The following is a 20244-nucleotide window of genomic DNA, read 5'->3' on the forward strand; positions in this document are numbered from 1 at the left end:
AAAGAGAAGGAAATATCATCCAACTCAGCAAAAAAGTCAAACTTTCACTCTTCACACACCGCAAGATACTTTAAGTTCTAATCCCAAAGATTGCTTTGAAAAAATTGCTAGAATTGATTCTAGAATTCAGCAAAATTGGAGCATGTAGAATCCATACAAGGTAGTCAGTGTCTTTTCTCTTTAGCACAAATGAAAGAGACTGGATGAAAATCAAGGCCTGGATGCAATTTATAATTGCACCAGAAATCATCAGGTAATGAGGAAAAATCCTAACCAAAGAGGGGTGGATGTAGAGTCTAAACATTCCAGAACACTTATGAAAGGCAGTATGGAAGACACAAATGGATAGAAAATATTTACTCTCATAGATTAGAAGAATAAACATTGATAACATATCTATGCTACCAAGAGCAAGTGACACATTCAAAGCGCACACGCATAAAAATATCACCAGAATTTTTCACAGAGCCAGAGCAAATGATCAGAGAATTTCTTGGGAATCACAAGGATCCCACATAGTGAAAGCAATCCTGAAAAAGTAAAGCAAAGCTGGAGTATCCTGATTCTGGTTGTCAAGGTAAATTAAAATGCTGATATCATCAGGACAGTATGGCACTGACACCAATACAGACGTATAGATATATACAAAAGATGGAAAACCCAGAAATGGACCCTGAACTTTAAGGTCAAAAAATCTTGACAAAGCAGGAAAGAATATCCAATGGGAAAGATGAAAGTCTCTTCAACAAATGGTGTTGGGAATACTGGAGACCCACATGCAGAAGAACCAAAGGGGACACTTTTCTTACATCATTCACAACAATGGACTCAAAGTTGATGAAGGACCTAAATGTGAGTCAGGAAACCATCAGAATCCTCAGGAGAACTCAGGCAGGACCTTTTCTACCTCAGCTGGAACCACTTCTGGACGTGTCTCCAGAGGCAAGGGAAAGAAAAGGAAAATGAAGTATGGGGACAACATCCAGGAAAGAGCATTTTTACAGCAAAGGAAACACTCAAAGTAATTGAAAAGAAACCAACAGAATGGGAGAGGATACCTGGAAATGTCTTATCAGATTAAAGGCTCGAATTCAAATCTAAAATAAACTTATCAGTCTCAACACTCACCAAAGATATATATATCATATATATATATATATATATATATATATATATAATCTCCCATCAGAATTTGGCAGAAGTTGTGAATAGACTCCCTGTCCTGTCCTGAGATCCCACATCACACCGTATATTAGGGAGCTCATCCATATGTAAAACAAAATTCATTTTACCTCCTAGTTCTGCTATATATCAAACAAAATATTAGAACAAAGAATTAGACAGAAAACAGGGGAAAGGGCTATGACCCAGAGTCGAAGATTACCACAGATATTAGGCAATAACAAAATAAAACATATTAAAATCAGTCTAGAAGGAAATATTTTGTTTGCATATACCTAGTCAATGAGGAAAACCATTGCAAAAAACACTTAGAAATAAGTAACAATTTCAGGGAAAATTCAGGATTTCAAATCAACAGAGACAATCAAGTTAAATCCTACACACTAACAACAAATTTTCTGTATAAATTTACAAAACAATCACTTTTATACTGCTATCAAAAATAAATAGTTATCATTAAAATTCATTAGGATAGAAAATACTCTTGAAATGAATATATTTATGAAAAACTTTTAAAAGGCACAGAGAAAAGCACAGATAAATAGTTGATGGATTAGAACATCATAAATCCACAGTGACACCAAAAGAACGTGATCTACAGTTGTGAAGTAATGCTTGTATATAACTTGTAAAGAATTTATCTAAGCTGGAGCAAACTATATAGTCAGGGGACATGCAAATAGGGCCCACCCTCTAGAGATTAAACCAGCCCACCCCGACCCTGCAGCTGGGAGAGGAGGCCCAGCCCCAGCATCCCCAGGTGACCACCTTCAGGGATCAGGACAGAACACAGACAAACCACCATGGAGTCTGTGCTCAGCTGGGTTTTCCTTGTCGCTATTTTAAAAGGTAATTCATGGAGAACAAGAGACCTCGAGTATGTGAGTGGAGATGAGTGACAGAAACAGGGGATGTGGGACAGTTTCCTGACCAGGATGTCTTGTGTCTGCAGGTGTCCAGGGTGAGGTGCAGCTGGTGGAGTCTGGGGGAGACCTGGTGAAGCCTGGGGGGTCCCTGAGACTCTCCTGTGTGGCCTCTGGATTCACCTTCAGTAGCTATAGCATGAGCTGGGTCCGCCAGGCTCCAGGGAAGGGGCTGCAGTGGGTCGCAGGGATTAACAGTGTGGAAGTAGCACAAGCTACGCAGACGCTGTGAAGGGCCGATTCACCATCTCCAGAGACAACGCCAAGAACACGCTGTATCTGCAGATGAACAGCCTGAGAGCCGAGGACACGGCCGTGTATTACTGTGCGAGACACAGTGAGGGGACCTCAGTGTGAGCCCAGACACAAACCTCCCTGTGGAAGGGGATCGGGACCACCAGGGGGTGCACACTCCTCACCACTTCTGTCTTGAAGGCCCAGGAGCAGGTGCAGATGGAGGTTCTGGGCAGGTTTCCTGTCAGGGATCGGGCTTCCTCTCCAAGGAGCAGTTTCCCCAGGGAGCCCCTCTGAACACTTGATTATGTGTTTACCTCTTCAGTCTCTTTCTTAGAGACTTAGAAATTTAATATAGCACTTGCACTTACTTGTACTTAACTTTTCCTGACCTGAAATACTAATCAATGACAAATAACTCCATTGACATCATCTGAACATTTTCATGAGTCCCAGTGACACTCCCTGTAGGTCACAGGACCCCAAGCTAACATGCTGTCTTGTACATCACGGTACAGAGGAATCTCCAATCAACACAATAGAAAAGAGACATTATACAAAAATGTTAATAATGTCCGGGGAGTGTCATTCCCAGTATGACATGGTAGGGGGGTGGACTCAGAGGTAACTCACACACACACACACACACACACACACACACACACACAATCACGAGAGTATAACCATTCATCACCTTCACCTTCATGTCTGATGAGAACAAGGCAGGCCTCTCATCACATCATAAATCCCTGGGTGGTGCCAAGGAAAGACACGGGCTCAGGGTGTGCATTATGGGTCATTGGTGGGGACAGGGTCTTGCTCTATGGGATTTGGGGAGGAGGTGGGGCACTAGGGGAGCACTTAGGTCAGGAGGTGCAGCCTCATGATGGGATCAGGACCCTTATACACCAGGACTGGGAAACCTCCCTGCACACTGGCCCCATGTGAGGTGATGGGGAAAGGACGGGGTAGGACTTGTGTCCTCTCCAGACACATCAGGCTGAACCTGGACCTCAGATGTCCCAGATTCCAGATGTGTGAGAATGAGTGTCTGTTGTTTGATCCACCCAGTCCATGTACGATGTTCCAGGAGTGGGGACAGGATAAGTCATTTTTTTCTTTGTTTAAATTGAATTTACCAATATTTACTACACACTCAGGGCCTATCACATCATGTGCCCCCCTTAACACCCATCACCCAGTTGCCCCATCCCCACTCCCTCCCTTCCAGCAACACTCAGGTTTTTTCCCCTGAGTTCAGTGCCTTTAATGATTTGTCTTCCTCTGTAGTATCACTCCACTAAGTTTCCCTCCTTCCCTTATGGTCTCTTTCAATATTTCCTATATTCCACATATGAGTGCGGCCATATCATTGCCTTTGTGTGATTGATTTATTTCTCTCAATATAATACCTCCAGTTCCATTCATTTTGAAGGAAATGTTATTTTGTGATATTCATCATTTCTGACATACGTGTAATATCCCAAAATATGGATAAACCACATCCTTTTTTGTATTTTTTATTTGAGTTCCATTTGGCAACATATAGCATAACACCCAGTGCTCATCCCACCATGTGCCCCAGTCAGTGCCCATCACCCAGTCACCCCCACCCCCTGCCCACCCTTCCACTACCCCTTGTTTTTTTCCAGAGTTAGGAGTCTCTCATGTTCTGTCATTGTCTCTGATATTCCCCACTCATTTTCTCTCCTTTCCGCTTTATTCCTTTTCACCATTTTTATATTCCCCATCTGAATGAGAGCATGTAATATCTGTTGGCTGTAATACCCCACTTTATATATAGATCACATCTATCCATTCATCTGTCAATGGACACAGAGGTTCTTTCCACATCTTCTTTATCACTCTTCTGTAGAAGGGCATCCTGATTCCTCCCAGAGTTTGGCCATTGTGGACATTGCTGCAGTGAACATTGGTGTACAGGGGTCATTTCATTTCATTAAATTTGTGTGTTTGGGGTAAATACCCTGTAGGGCAATGTCTGCATCCAAGCATGGCTCTATTCTCCCTTTTTCAGGACATTCCTTTCTGTTTTCTGGAGTGGCTGAACAAGCCTGCCTTTGCACCAAAAATGAAAGAGAAAGTTCCACTTTCTCAATATCCTCCCTTATATTTATTGTTTCCGGCCTTGTTACTTTATCCATTCTGAGTTGTATACATGGGATCTTATTGTGGTTTTCATTTGTATTTCCCTGATGACAAGTCATGTGGATCATTTTTCTTATCTGCCTGTTGGCCATGTGTAGGTCTTCTTTGGAGAATTGGCTGTTTGTGCCTTCACTCCATTTCTTCACTGGATTGGTTGTACTGTTGGGTGCTGACTTTGTTAAGGAAATATCTTGTCCTATTCTGTAGGTTGCCTTTCATTTTGTGGCCTGCTGCATTGTTGTGCAGATTCTATGTTGATGAAGTCCTGATAGTTTATTTTTCGCTTTGTTTCCTGTGTCTTTTGAGAGGTGCCTTGGTAGCCATCCCTAAAACTGAGGACAAAAATTTGCTACCTGAATTCGTCTCTAGGATTTGGATGAATTACTGTCTCAGATTTTGGTATCTCATCCATTTTGAGATTATCTTTGTGTTTGGTGTAGCTGAATGCTCCACTTTCATCCTTATACAGGTGGATGTCCAGTTTTTTCAGAACCATTTATTGATGAGACTTTCTTCATTAGATATTTTTTTCTTGCTTCTTGAGGAGTAGTTGTCCATAGAGCTGAGGGTCCATTTCTGTGTTCTCTGCTCTGTTCCATTGACCTATAGTGTTGTTTTTGCCAGTACCAGGCTATCTTGATGATAAAGACTTTATAATAGAGCTTGTCTGCAAACATTGTGATGCCCTTGAGCTGTAGTTTTGTTTCTGTTTGTTTTTTTCCCAAAATGTTTCTACCTGTTTGGCGACTTAGGAAAGAAATGGAAGAAGACACAAAGAGATGAAAAACATTCCATGCTTATGGATTAGAACAATGAATATTGTCAGGGCACCTGTGTTGCTCAAAGGTTGAGTGTCTGCAATTGGCTCAGGTTGTGATCCTGGGGTCCTGGGATGGTGTCCTGCATCAGGCTTTCGAAGGGGAGCCTGCTTCTCCCTCTGCCTATGTCTCTGCCTCTGTCTCTGTGACTCTCCTGAATAAATAAATTAATCTTTAAAACAAAAACAAAAATAAATACTGTGAAAATCTCTATGCTGCCCAGAACCTTCTACATATTCAAAGCAATCCTTGTGAAAGCATCCTGGACATTTTTCACAATGTATGAACATATAATCCTAAGATTTTTATGGCACACACAGAGATATTAGGGACACATTGATGCTCTGGCATGGCCCTGCTGTATTTGTTGTGAGAAGTATCAGGTAACTGCCCTCATCCAGTGAAGTGTGCATTTCTCACCTGGAACTAGGACTAACCTGTTGCAAACCATAGGTATCTGTCAAAAAGTCACAGGGGACTCAGAGAAGGATTACAATGATACAACAGTATCATTTCCATTTGAGTACCATCATGCCAGGTTCGTCCCCTGCAGGAGTGGAATTCTGTGAGTTCATATATTCCTCTCTTGTCCTTAAAATCCTTGACAATAGCTTCTGCAAGCAACCTCCCTCCTGCTGTCATCCCTACAGTTGTATCTCCCCAATGTCAACAGCACACAGCTCCAACACTCCAATACCTGCTCATTATTCTATTAGGAACTTTCTGTTGATGTTTTTCCAACTCTGATCTATTTCATGGATGTTTGAAATGATTCCAGGGACGTGACAAGCCCTGAGTCCCCCTAATCTTCTGATATGCTAACTTCTCCCTCCCATATTTACTTATACTAAAGACAGTGTGGAGAATTCTCTCTGATTTATATGTTGGAGGTTAACCTTGAACCCTGGGGTTTTGTTTCAGAATATTGTAAACTTACTTTTGCCCCTATTCTGATTCTGGATCCTATGGACTCATTTGTGTTTGTAAAAACCTATTGAGTATTGTACTAATATATTATATTAAGTTTCAGGGAGTAATTACAGACATATGTGGTCCATACACATAAGGTCATTCAACAAGTGACAAAAAGGAGCAATGCACCTCCTAGCTGTCACTTTGGGGCTTCCAGGAAGGCACAGATGCTCCCAAAGGACTAGAATTACAGGAATAGTATTGGCAGGACTCTGTGTCTCTCTGCAGGTGACACAGGTGCCAATTGGGTGGTGGGCTCTGCTTGCAGTCTTCTTGATGCATATTATCCATTCAAGGATGGAAAGGGGGGTACTCAGGAGGATCAGCAGTTCAGCATCGCATTCCTCCCAGCACCTGATCCTAGAGATCAGGGATCAAGTCCCACATCAAGCTCCCTGCATCGAGCCTGCTTCTCCTCTGCCTCAGTCTCTGCAACTCTCTCCCTGTGTGTGTCTCTCAAGAATAAATAAATAAAATATTAAAAAACAAAGGTGGAATGGGCTAGATTTGGAGATAGAACAGAAGTCCTGTATGCAGCCCACAGGGTCAGGGGGACTGGTCTAGGAAAAGCAAAATAACGGTTGATCAGAGGTACACATTGAAATTAAATTGAAACTGAAATTTCCTGCCGCATTTGTTATCAAAAATACCTGATAAATCCATAGAAGAGGTTCATGGTAGATGTTTTTCTTCTCTTAGATGAAATATAGTATTTGAATGTAAAAGGAAGTCATGAAAACTTACAGTGGAAAGGCAGCACTACACTGTTAGTTCAGGAAGGATAAGAAAAATACAAATATAGGCTATACAATGGAAAATGTTCATTCTGACACCAGTTTATTGTATCCCAAACTCTACCTGAGTGAGCTCATTCTGCATCAGGTAAGCTCATCAAAGCGATTACAGAAGATCACAGATTTAACTGCAGTGGAACACAGTGACTGAGTTTTTAGGGACTTACAAATAGAACTGCATTACCTGAAACCCTCTGAAATTCAGCTAAATTCTAAATTTAGCAAAATCATGCGATCCCCAATACATGCGGGATCCACTATTCTAAGGAACCCAGCCACTCTGTCCTTCAGGGGTTTCAGAAGGGCAGTAAATCCTGTGTAGAGGAGCACAGGCCAAGAATATGGGGTTAGACTCACTTGAAATGTGCACAAGGACATATTAGAAACCCTCTACAGTTTAAGGGGCAAGTTCACTTCACTGTATGGAGAAACATGACACCTCCAAACCAAGAGTTATATGCAAATACAATTACAAAGTACCACGTGGACACAAAGTCTGAAGTATGGAATATTACATAATGGGATCCCTGGGTGGTGCAGCGGTTTGCCGCCTGCCTTTGGCCCAGGGTGCGATCCTGGAGACCCGGATCAAATCCCACGTTGGGCTCCCGGTGCATGGAGCCTGCTTCTCCCTCTGCCTGTGTCTCTGCCCTCTCTCTCTCTCTCTCTCTCTCTCTCTCTCTCTCTCTCTGTGTGTGACTATGATAAATAACTAAAAAATAAACAAATAAAATTAATGGAATATTACATAATAAAAAACCATAGTTTTTCAAAGAAGTAAATATGAACATACAAAGGCAGTCACATCTCTGGTCACAACAGTTTCACAGAAATAATCCCAAGCTGAGTATATACTGAGAGGACATGTATATAGGGGCCTCTCTCTATTGAATAAAACATCCCAGACCTGATCCTGCATCTGAGAGAGGAGCCCCAGTCCCAGGAACAATAGGTGACCCATTCAGTGATCAGGACAAAACACAACTCACCATGGAGTCTATGCTCAGCTGGGTTTTCCTTGACACTATTTTTAAATATATTTTTATTTCTTTTCTTTTTTTTCTTTCCTTTTCTTTTTTTATTATTAATTTATTTTGTATTGGTGTTCAATTCGCCAACATACAGAATAAACCCAGTGCTCATCACATCAACAGAAGAATGGACATTGTCAAGAACTGACAGAAAATCTACCATAATAATGTTAAATCATTTTAAAAATGTCTCTATGATTTTGCTATTTTCATCTAATTTTGTTAGAAAGAGAAATTATACCTCAAAAGTTAATAAACATTGGGATATGGGGTAATGAGATTGAATATGTTTGATTTACACATTTTATCCCCAACTGGGAGCACATATTAATTAACCAAAACCATCATGACTCCACTGTGGTAACACATGGGTTGAAATTGAAACTACAGCTGCCGTTCCTAATTCAACCATGCCTGCACCTCACTTTCAGCCTCTCCAGACACCCATCATCTCATGGCATCCCTGTTTGTGGACTTCCTGCACTAATGGGAAAGGCCTGTTAATACGGGGTGCAGCTGGATTCTCAGAAAGCATGAACAAGTGTCTACTGGCATTCATCTGAAGCTACTATTCCTCGACAGGAATAGGTCGGAGCTCGACGATTCATGTTTACCCTGTGCTGTTCCCCGGACTTTCAACACCTGACACAAAAAGTGGATTCCTTTTTCTAATTCAATATTTTTAATATAATGTCTAGTTCTATATACTATGAATCTCTCAACTTCCCCTGGAGCTTTCCTATGACCCAACAATTGTACTACTGGGATTTACTACAAAGATAAAGATACAGTGAAAGACCAGGACACCTACACCCCGAAGTTTATAGCAGCAATGTCCAGAGTAGCCAAACTGTGGAAGGACCCTCGGTGTCCATCGAAAGATGAATGGATAAAGAAGATGTGGTCTATATATACAATGGAATATTACTGAGACATTAGAAATGAAGAACACCCACCATTTGCTTCGACGTGATTAGAACTGGAGGGTATTATGCTGAGTGAAGTAAGTCGGTCGCAAAAGAACAAACATATGGTCTCATTCATTCAGGGAGTATAAAAAGTAGTGAAAGGGAATAAAGGGGAAAGGAGATAAAATGAGTGGGAAATATCAGAGAGGTCGACAGAACATGAGAGACTCCTAACTCTGGGAAGGAACTCTGGGAAGGGGTAGTTGTAAGGGAGGTCCACGGGGGTAGGGGTGACTGGGTGACGGGCAATGAGGCGTCACATGATGGGATGAGCACTGGGAGTTATACTATATGTTGGCAAAGCGAACTCCAATAAAAAATAATTAAGAAATAAAATTAAAAAACAAATGAAACTTCAGATGATGAGGAATAATCCTAACCAAAGAGGAAAGGACCTATAGTCTAAGACTTCTAAAATACGTATGAAAGACATTAAAGAAGACAGAAATATACGGAAAACAGTCTATTCTCATGGAATGGAAAAATAAATATTCATATAATGTGTATGCCACCAACAGCAATTTATGCACTCAATATGAACCCTATCCAAAACACCACCAACATTTTTCTAGGGAATGGAACAAGACTAAAATTTGTAAATAAACAGAAAAGATTCTGAGTTAGCAAAAGAATGTTGAAACAAAAAACAAATCAAGGCAGCCTGGGTGGCTCAGCATTTTACCACTGCCTTTTTGTCCAGGGCATGATCCTACAGACCTGGGAACAAGTCCTATATCAGGCTCGCTACATGGTGCCTCCTGCTCCCTCTGCCTGTGTCTCTGCCATTCTCTCAGTCTCTCTGCGTCTTTCATGACTAAATAAATAAAAACTTAAAAAAAAAATGCAAAAGCCATCAGAATTCCAGATTTCAAAGTTGTGATCATCAAAACAGTAATCATCAAAACAGATTAATAGTGGCAGTAAAACACACACATGATCAATGGAATAGAAAAAGAACCCATAAATGGACACACAGCTCTATGTCCAACTTATCCTAGACTAAGTACAAAAGACTGTCAACTGGACAAAGGACAATCATTTCCACAAGTGGTGTTGGGAACATTGGACAGCTGCAAGTAGAATGAACCTGGGCCACATTCTTACACTCCACACAAAGATAAACTCAGAGTAGAGAAAGACCTAAATGTGAGGCAAGAAACCATCAAAATCAAGGAGATTTTGTGACCTCAGCCACAACAGGTTCTTGGTACTCGAATCTCCAAAGGGAAGGGAAACAAAAGTGAGAGTGAACTCTATGGACTACACCAAGGAAGGAGCTGTCGTACAGCTGTGGAAACACTCAACATAATTAAAAGGCAACCTAACAAATTAGAAAAGATACGGACGCCTGTGTAGCTGGAGCATCTGTCTTTGGCTCAGGGAGTCCTAGAGCTCTAGGATTGAGACCAGCATCAGGCTCCCTGTGGGGAGCCCACTTCTCCCTCCGCCCATCTCTGAATCTCTCTCTCCATCTCTGAAGAATAAATAAATAACATCTTCCAAAAGAATAAAAGCAATGGGAGAAGAGATTTGCAAGTCTATCTCCAGATTACGGCAGGTTTCCAAAATCGAAAAATAAATTACCAAACTAAACAACCACAAAGTGAAAACTACAATCAGAAATGGACAGAGGACATGATGATTCACCTTGTCCTGATTTGAGTTGTAGAATGTCACTTTATATTAGGTAGGTCATCCACATACAAAATGAAATTTATTATCTCCTCTAGGTCTACCTTATATCGAATGCTTACCTGAAAGATACACATGCAATGAAATGCCGGGACACCTGCACCCCGAAGTTTCTAGCAGCAATGTCCACAATAGCCAAACTGTGGAAGGAGCCTTGGTGCCCATTGACAGATGATGGATAAAGAAGATGTGGTCTATGTATACAATGGAATATTCCTCCGCCATTAGAAATGACAAATAACCACCATTCGCTTCAATGAAGATGGAACTGGAGCATATTATGGCTGAGTGAAAAAAGTCAATCGGAGAAGGACAAACATTATATGTTCTCATTCATTTGGGGAATATAAATAATAGTGAAAGGAAATTGAAGGGAAGGGAGAAGAAATGTGTGGCAAATATCAGAAAGGGAGACAGAACACGGAAGGCTCCTAACTCTGGGAAACGAACTAGGGGTGGTGGAAGGGATGATGGCGGTGGGTGGGGGTGAATGTGTGATGGGCACTGAGGGGGTCACTTGACGGGATGAGCACTGGGTGTTATTCTGTATGTTGGCAAATTGAACACCAATAAAAATAAAATTATTATTTAAAAAATGCTGCAATAAACATAGGATGCACGTAAAAAAAAATAGAACAGACAATGCATCCTGAAGACAAGAGGAAAATGCTTTCTGCCCCAGACTGGAGGACCTACCAGTAAACGTACCAAGAAAACTACATTAAAAAAAATAAAACGTGGTAACCTGGAAAGAAAATAATTAGTTTTCCTATGACAATATCAATAGAGTCAAAGAGTAAAAACGTCACATAAAAACTGGAAGAAATAACACATTAGCTCGGGATCCCTGGGTGGCACAGCGGTTTGGCGCCTGCCTTTGGCCCAGGGCGCGATCCTGGAGTCCCGGGATCGAATCCCACATCGGGCTCCCGGTGCATGGAGCCTGCTTCTCCCTCTGCCTGTGTCTCTGCCTCTCTCTCTCTCTCTGTATGACTATCGTAAATAAATAAAAAAATAATAATAAATCATGAGCTCAGCAAAAAAATCAGTATATAAAATCAGCAAATAAATAAAGATATATTCCTACAAAATAACAACAAATTACATGTGCAAAATTAACAAAATAATCCGATTTCCACTAGCACCAAAAATAAATATATAGGATTAAAATTTACTAACAAGATGAAATATCTCCAGAAAATGACATATACTGATGTGTCTTTTGAAATGCACCCAGAAATTCAAAAATAACTGTGCTTAGAACTTCATATAGTCAGAGGGCCATCTACACAAATTGCTATAGAATTGTGGTGCAACACTTGTGTGGCTTTAAATAGGCGAACTTAAGTCTGGAGCTGGTTATATAGTCAGAGGACATGCAAATAGGGCCCTCCCTCCGCTGATTAAACCAGCCCAGTCCCGACCCTGCAGCTGGGAGAGGAGCCCCAGCCCCAGGATCCCAAGGTGACCCGATTCAGGGATCAGGACACAACACAGACAAACCACCATGGAGTCTGTGCTCGGCTGGGTTTTCCTTGTCGCTATTTTAAAAGGTAATTCATGGAGAACAAGGGACCTTGAGTATGTGAGTGCAGGTGAGTGAGAGAAACAGGGGACGTGGGACCGTTTCCTGACCAGGATGTCTTGTGTCTGCAGGTGTCCAGGGTGAGGTGCAGCTGGTGGAGTCTGGGGGAGACCTGGTGAAGCCTGGGGGGTCCCTGAGACTCTCCTGTGTGGCCTCTGGATTCACCTTCAGTAGCTACAGCATGGACTGGGTCCGCCAGGCTCCAGGGAAGGGGCTGCAGTGGGTCGCATACATTAGGTATGATGGAAGTAGCACATACTACGCAGACGCTGTGAAGGGCCGATTCACCATCTCCAGAGACAACGCCAAGAACACGCTGTATCTGCAGATGAACAGCCTGAGAGCCGAGGACACGGCCGTGTATTACTGTGCGAGGGACACAGTGAGGGGACCTCAGTGTGAGCCCAGACACAAACCTCCCTGTGGAAGGGGATCGGGACCACCAGGGGGTGCACACTCCTCACCACTTCTGTCTTGAAGGCCCAGGAGCAGGTGCAGAGGGAGGTTCTGGGCAGGTTTCCTGTCAGGGTCTGTGCTTCCTCTCCAAGGAGCAGTTTCCCCCAGGGAGTCTCTCTGGACATAGGATTTTGTGTTAACATATTCAGTCCTGTCTTAGAAACTTAGGAAATCAACTCTAGCACCTGCACTGACTTTTGAAAATAACTGTACTACTTGTACTTATTTGAACTTAAATTTTCCTGACCCAGAATATAAATCAGTTACAAATACTTCCATACACATCATCTGAACATCTTCCTGAATCACAGCAGCACACACTGTACACCAAGGACCCCATGCTAACATGAGGACTTGGTAGAAGCACCGTAAAGTGAATGCTACACATGACGGTACAGAGGAATCTACAATCCATTCAAGAGAAAAAAGACACGTAGTTGGGATCAGTATCTGAGAAAATGTTCAAAAATATTGTAGCAAATGTGTAGTGTCAGAGAGATTCCCGGCATGACTGGTAAGTATGTGCATTTAAAGGTCACACACACACACACACACACACACACACACGGGAGTACAAAGGTTTATCACCTTCACCATCCTGTCTGTTGAGAGCAGGGCCGGCCTCTCAGCAAGTCACAAGGCTTATATAGAGCCAGGGAAGGACACTGGCTCAGAGTCTGTGTTGAGAGTCAGTGGTTGGGATAGGGTCCTGCTCCGGGTTCGGGTGGTGTGGAGTCAGTCTCCCACTTTCGTCAAATGAGGGTGAACCTGTGGGTTCTTGTTTGAATCCCCACGTTGGGCGAGGAAGAGAGGAGGGAGGTTTGGAGATCAAGGATCTAGCAGATAAATTCAAAGGTATGCTTTAAGGAATAAGTCCACTAAAGAAGTATGAAAAGTTGGAGAACAAACAGAGAAAATGTCATTCTACATAGAAAAAGTCCAAATCCTTAGAAAATGATATGAATGATGCGTGGAAGAATACAAAAATATAAAATGATGCTTTGGGGACTAAAATACATTTCTGGGGCAGCCTGGGTGGCTCAGCGGTTTAGCACCACCTTCGGCCCAGAGCCTGATCCTGGGGTCCCGGGATCGAGTCCCACATTGGGCTCCCTGCGTGGAGACTGCTTCTCCCTCTGCCTGTGATTCTGCCTCTCTGCGTGTCTCTCATTAATAAAAAAAATAAATAAAATATTTTCAAAAAATAAAAATAATAAAACAAAATACATTTCTGTAGAGGGATGTGTAATGTCTGACTACTCTTATTTTTTATAATTTTATGGTCAGTATCAAGATTTTTTTTCTATATGAATATGGAGTTTTTCTATTATGTAAGAAAATGATTGATATTTTGAATAACTTAACTAAAAATCATTAGAACAGACGACATTGGGCGCGTTCAGGGTGGTATGGCCATAGTCCCGAATAGCCAGGGGAATTTTAAAAAAGAAAACCATAGCTGGGGGAATCACAATGCCAGATTTCAGGTTGTACTGCAAAGCTGTGGTCATCAAGACAGTTTGGTCCTGGCACAAAAACAGACACATAGATCAATGGAACAGAATAGAGAACCCAGAAGTGGACCCTGAACTTTATGGTCAACAAATATTTGACAAAGGAGGAAAAAATATCCACTGGAAGAAAGACAGTCTCTTCAATAAATGGTGCTGGGAAAATTGGACATGCACATGCAGAAGAATGAAAATAGACCACTTCGTGCACCAGACACAAAGATAAACTCAAAATGGATGAAAGATCTAAATGTGAGACAAGATTCCATCAAAATCCTAGAGGAGAACACAGGCAACACCCTTTTTGAACTTGGCCACAGTAACTTCTTGCAAGATACATCCATGAAAGCAAAAGAAACAAAAGCAAAAATGAACTATTGGGACTTCATCAAGATAAGAAGCTTTTGCACAGCAAAGGATACAGTCAACAAAACTCAAAGACAACCTACAGAATGGGAGAAGATATTTGCAAATAACATATCAGATAAAGGGCTAGTTTCCAAGATCTATGAAGAACTTATTAAACTCAACAGCAAAGAAACAAACAATCCAATCATGAAATGGGCAAAAGACATGAAGAGAAATCTCACAGAGGAAGACATAGACATGGCCAACAAGCACATGAGAAAATGCTCTGCATCACTTGCCATCAGGGAAATACAAATCAAAACCACAATGAGATCCCACTTCACACCAGTGAGAATGGGGAAAATTAACAAGGCAGGAAACAACAAATGTTGGAGAAGATGTGGATAAAGGGGAACCCTCTTGCACTGTTGGTGGGAATGTGCACCTCTGGAAAACTGTGTGGAGGTTCCTCCAAGAGTTAAATAGACCTGCCCTACGACCCAGCAATTGCACTGTTGGGGATTTACCCCAAAGTTACAGATGCAGTGAAACGCCAGGGCACCTGCATCCCGATGTTTCTAGCAGCCATGTCCACAATAGCCAAACTGTGGAGGGAGCCTCGGTGCCATCGAAAGATGAATGGATAAAGAAGATGTGGTCTATGTATACAATGGAATATTCCTCAGCCATTAGAAATGACAAATACCCGCCATTTGCTTTGACGTGGATGGAACTGGAGGGTATTATGCTGAGTGAAATAAGTCAATCGGAGAAGGACAAACATTATATGGTCTCATTCATTTGGGGAATATAAAAATATTGAAAGGGAATAAAGGGGAAAGGAGAAAAAAATAGTGGGAAATATCAGAAAGGGAGCCAGAACATGAAATACTCCTAACTCTGGGAAATGAACTGGAGGTGGTGGAAGGGGAGTTGGGCAGGGGGTGGGGGTGACTGGGTGATGGGCACTGAGGGGGACACTTGACCGAATAAGCACTGGGAGTTACACTATATATTTGTAAATCAAACCCCACTAAAAAGTATACAGAAAAAGAATCCTCTATCTAGATTTATCCAAGAAAAGAGAAATACCCCTAATAAATAATATAGAAGTCCATCTGAATGTGTTTACTCTTATTGTTTTTGATGACACATTTTCTATTGTGGTTAAGAGTCCCTTTTGTATTTTGGATACTAACCCCTTTTCAGTATATAGTTGAACACACTGACTCCCATTTTATTTTATTTTATTTTTTAAAAATAAATTAATTTTTTATTGGTGTTCAATTTAGCAACATACAGAATAACACCCAGTGCGCATCCCGTCAAGTGCCCCCCTCAGTGTCCGCAACCCACTCAACCCCACCCCCCGCCCTCCTCCCCTTCCACCACCCCTAGTTGGCAAATTGAAGACCAATAAAAAATAAATTTATAATAAAAAAGAAAAAAAGAAATTAACAAAATATTCCTTTCACACTGGCAAAAAAATAAAACAATTAGTATTAAATATCCATAGGCAGTAACATGCTATATACTAAAAATTACCTAAATTGGCGATTGGGTTTTAATAAGACATTGAGCGATGCAAAGCTAATTCTGTTCACATGTTAAAACACTTCATATCGTTACATGACATTACAGAAATTTGACCTCAAATGTAATGCAATCATGTTTATGAAACTTATAAAGAATCTAATCTAAGTCTGGAGCTGACTATATAGTCAGAGGACATGCAAATAGGGCCCTCCTCCACTGATTAAACCAGCCCATCCCTGAACGTGCAGCTGGGAGAGGAGCCCAGACCCCAGAATCCCCAGGGGACCCCATTCAGGGATCAGGACAGAACACACACAACTCACCATGGAGTCTGTGCTCCATTGGGTTTTCCTTGTTGCTATTTTAAAAGGTAATTCATGGGGAACACGGGACCTTGAGTCTGTGAGTGGAGGTGAGTGAGAGAAACAGGGGATGTGGGACCATTTCCTGACCAGGATGTCTTGTGTCTGCAGGTGTCCAGGGTGAGGTGCAGCTGGTGGAGTCTGGGGGAGACCTGGTGAAGCCTGGGGGTCCCTGAGACTCTCCTGTGTGGCTTCTGGATTCACCTTCAGTAGTTACTGGATAAGCTGGGTCCGCCAGGCTCCAGGGAAGGGGCTGCAGTGGGTCTCAGTAATTAACAAGGATGGAAGCAGCACATACCACGCAGACGCTGTGAAGGGCCGATTCACCATCTCCAGAGACAACGCCAAGAACACGCTGTATCTGCAGATGAACAGCCTGAGAGCCGAGGACACGGCCGTGTATTACTGTGCGAGGACACAGTGAGGGGACCTCAGTGTGAGCCCAGACACAAACCTCCCTGTAGAAGGGGATGGGGACCGCTAGGAGGTGCACACTCCTGACTAGTTGTCACTTGAAGGCCCAGGAGCAGGTGCAGATGGAGCTTACGGGCTGGTCCCTGTCAGGGTCTGGGCTTCCTCTCCTTGGAGCAGTATTCCCCAAGGAGTCATATGGACACATTATCCTGGTCTTATCTATTGAGTCTCTGAATTAGAAATATTATTTTTATATGAAAAACACTTATAACATGTACAAAGGACAAAGTTGCTGGCACTTGTTTATTACTATCCCTACATGCAAAAAAAAAATGACAATCTCTGCAGTTACATCAGCTAAGCATTTACTGGAGCCACACCTGCATTTGTGCATCGCGGGTCCACTCACCTCAAGGAGCAAGCTTGGTGGAAGCAGCATAAAGTGCATGCAGGATAAGAGGCCACAGAAGCATCAACCATCTAAAGCAAGAGAAGACAGATCCCTGTTGCGGTAACTGTCTTGAACAAGCCTCCCTGCAGCGACGTTAGTAACAACCTGAGAAGGAACGGGGGTGCCCAGCAGGATGTTGTGTATTTGTGCTGTCTCAGGATCATAAACACACACACACACATACACAGACAAGAGTATTAAACTTCATCACCTTCACAATCGTGTCTGTTGAGAGCAGCACAGCCTCCTGGCAAGTCACAAATGCTTGGATGGAACCAGGGAAGGACACGGGCTCAGGGTTTGTGTTGTGGGTCTGTGGTGAAGATGGGATACTGCTTGAGGAGGGGCTTGTGTGGAGTCAGTGTCCCCCCTGCATCAATGCTGATATCAGCTCACTGTGTGTGACCTCTACCATCCCCATGTTGAAAAACAACATCCGTGTGATGGGGGGGGGGGAGTGGGCCTGAGGGCAGCACTTAGGTCAGGAGATCCATCCTCATGATGGGATCACGAAACTTAAACACCAGGTCTTGGGAAGCTCTTTGCCTCCAGGCCCCATGTGAGGTGAAAGGGAAAGTACCGGCTAGGACGGGGGCGCTCTCCAGACACCACATCTGCCTGCACCTGGACCTCAGACGTCCCAGACTCCAGAGCAGGGATAACGAGTGTCGCCTTTTTAATCCACCCAGCCTGGGATTGCGGTGACATCACCCAGACACACGAAAACAGGGTCTCTCCTCTGATTCGTCCTTTACAGCCTGGTACCACGAAAAGACTCCGGTTATGACAAAACAGAGTAGGAAACCCACACCTGGACTCACTGTCCTCAGCCACCTTCCACGCTCCTGTGCTTAGTAGCTGTGCATCGTGTTGGTGCCACACATTCTTCCTACAACGCTGGGGTTTTGAGAACCGTTAGTATCCTGGGATTCCTCCCTCTTTACCACCTGAGGAGCTTTAAGCCAGCACATGCCCCATGGAAGCAGACATCTAAATTTCAGATTTTCCTGTCTGCTGCTCATCATACTTTACAGAATATTCTGGATCAGCCTCCTTCTTGTCCTCATCGCCACAGCTATATCTCCCCATGACAACATCCACACCTCCTACATTCAAAAGGAGGTTGATTTTCCACCTGTGGACTTGCAGTTTTTGTTCTCTCAGACCTCTGAGTGATTTCATGGGTGATCACAATGAGTCACTAACTATCTCTCATGTTCCAGGAACGAGACAAGCTCAGAGACTCCTGATCCAGGAGTTAAGATCTCCTCCCTCCCAGTGCTGTTATAGCAAAGACCGTGTGTGGAATTCCCTCTGCTTTATATGCTGAAGATCAAGAGGGGACTCTGGAATTTTATGTCAAAATCACCTAAATTTATTTCCCTCCCATCTCTTACCTCAGTCCTGTGGATTCATTTTGTGTTTGAATGTATGTTGTACAATTTTTATTTTATTTTGCAGTAAATAATGGTGACATATGTGGTCCATGCACATATTCTCCCTAATGAGTGACGTAGAGAGGAAAGCACCTCTCAACATGTGACACGGGCTTCGGGCAGGAGGTTGGGCATCCTCCACAAGGACAAGGATTGCGGGAATATTATTATCACAACTCTGTGTCTTCATGCCATTGCTGTAGTTGCACGTTGGATGGTGTGGGCAGCTGGAAGTCCCCCTGATGCATGTGATCCCCTCAGGGATGGAAGCTGCTGGATCTGGAGGCAGAAGAGAAGTCCTGTCTCATTCGGCAGGGTCAAAGGGACTGACACGAGAAACCAAATTTGAGGTGGATCGGAGCAGAAAAGTGGAACTGAATTCCTTAACCTTGACATTTTCTCTAGGTCTGTATCTTCCTCTGTGTGTACAAATGCCCGTTCTAGCTTCTGCTCCAGAATAACAGCTTTATGACGAAGACGTCACATAGGATGCTGGTTCTGGGTCTTCAGAGTGTCTGTGGTGTGGGCTGCGGCCACTGTGCTGTCCTGTTTTGGCTGCTATTTCCTTCAGGCCAGGCGTCCACACAGGCACTCCTTGCCTTCAGGGGGCTGTATGTGATCCGTGGCCAGAATGTGAGTTTTAACTGGGTGTGCTTTGCTCTGCTTGTTAAATGAGCCCTGATACCACCTCCACTAGAACTGAGGCCCTGCAGAATTCTCTGGTCAGGAGATGTGGGTGGGCAAGGGAGCAGCTGCTCTTGGAAAACATATGGTGTGACATCAGATAGGTAATAGTAAACCTACCCTGTGATCCAGCAACTGCACTACTGGGCATTTACTCTAAGAATACAAAAGTACTGGGATGCCTGGGTGGCTCAGCAGTTGAGCGCGTGCCTTCAACTCGGGTCCTGTTCCCAATCTGGTGATCGTGTCTCATATCAGACTCCTGGAAGGAGCCTGCTTCTCGCTCTTTGTCACAGCGTCTTTGCATCTCCCATGAATAAATAAATAAAATCAGTAAAAGGAAAAGAATCCTGAGATAATTGGGTGGCTTAGTCGTGTGCCTGCCTTTGGCTCAGGGCATAATCCCAGACTATAGGGGTCAAGTCCTACCTCGGGTTTCCTACATTTAGCCTGCTTCTCCCTCTGCCAATGTCTCTGCCTCTCTCTGTGTGTATGTCTCTCATGAAAAAAATAAAACAAATGAAAATTTAAAAAAATAAAAGAATATTCAAAGGAAAACAGGACCATTGAAATAAAGACTCACTATTAGTATATATAAAACCAAATATAAAAGCACTGCGGGGGGCACTTGACAGGATAAGCCAACATTCATCTATAAAGCAGGCAGAGCCTTGTGTG

General features: G+C 43.0%; 1 pseudogene and 2 gene segments (V, D, J or C); all 3 read left to right on the top strand.

Moving 5' to 3' along the window:
• Nucleotides 1–1928: 1928 nt before the first annotated feature.
• On the top strand, nt 1929–2438 carry LOC129514838 (immunoglobulin heavy variable 3-74-like; the record flags this gene model as incomplete). The annotated part of the segment is given in 2 exon segments: nt 1929–2031; nt 2135–2438. Coding segments are annotated over 2 exon segments (350 nt in total), but the record flags the coding sequence as incomplete, so codon positions are not given.
• Nucleotides 2439–12233: 9795 nt separating this feature from the next.
• On the top strand, nt 12234–12786 carry LOC129514841 (immunoglobulin heavy variable 3-23-like; the record flags this gene model as incomplete). The annotated part of the segment is given in 2 exon segments: nt 12234–12336; nt 12440–12786. Coding segments are annotated over 2 exon segments (393 nt in total), but the record flags the coding sequence as incomplete, so codon positions are not given.
• Nucleotides 12787–16491: 3705 nt separating this feature from the next.
• On the top strand, nt 16492–16993 carry LOC129514842 (immunoglobulin heavy variable 3-74-like; annotated as a pseudogene).
• Nucleotides 16994–20244: the final 3251 nt, after the last annotated feature.

Source organism: Nyctereutes procyonoides, unplaced genomic scaffold, assembly GCF_905146905.1.
Source record: "Nyctereutes procyonoides isolate TBG_1078 unplaced genomic scaffold, NYPRO_anot_genome, whole genome shotgun sequence".
Taxonomy (NCBI): Eukaryota; Metazoa; Chordata; class Mammalia; order Carnivora; family Canidae; genus Nyctereutes; species Nyctereutes procyonoides.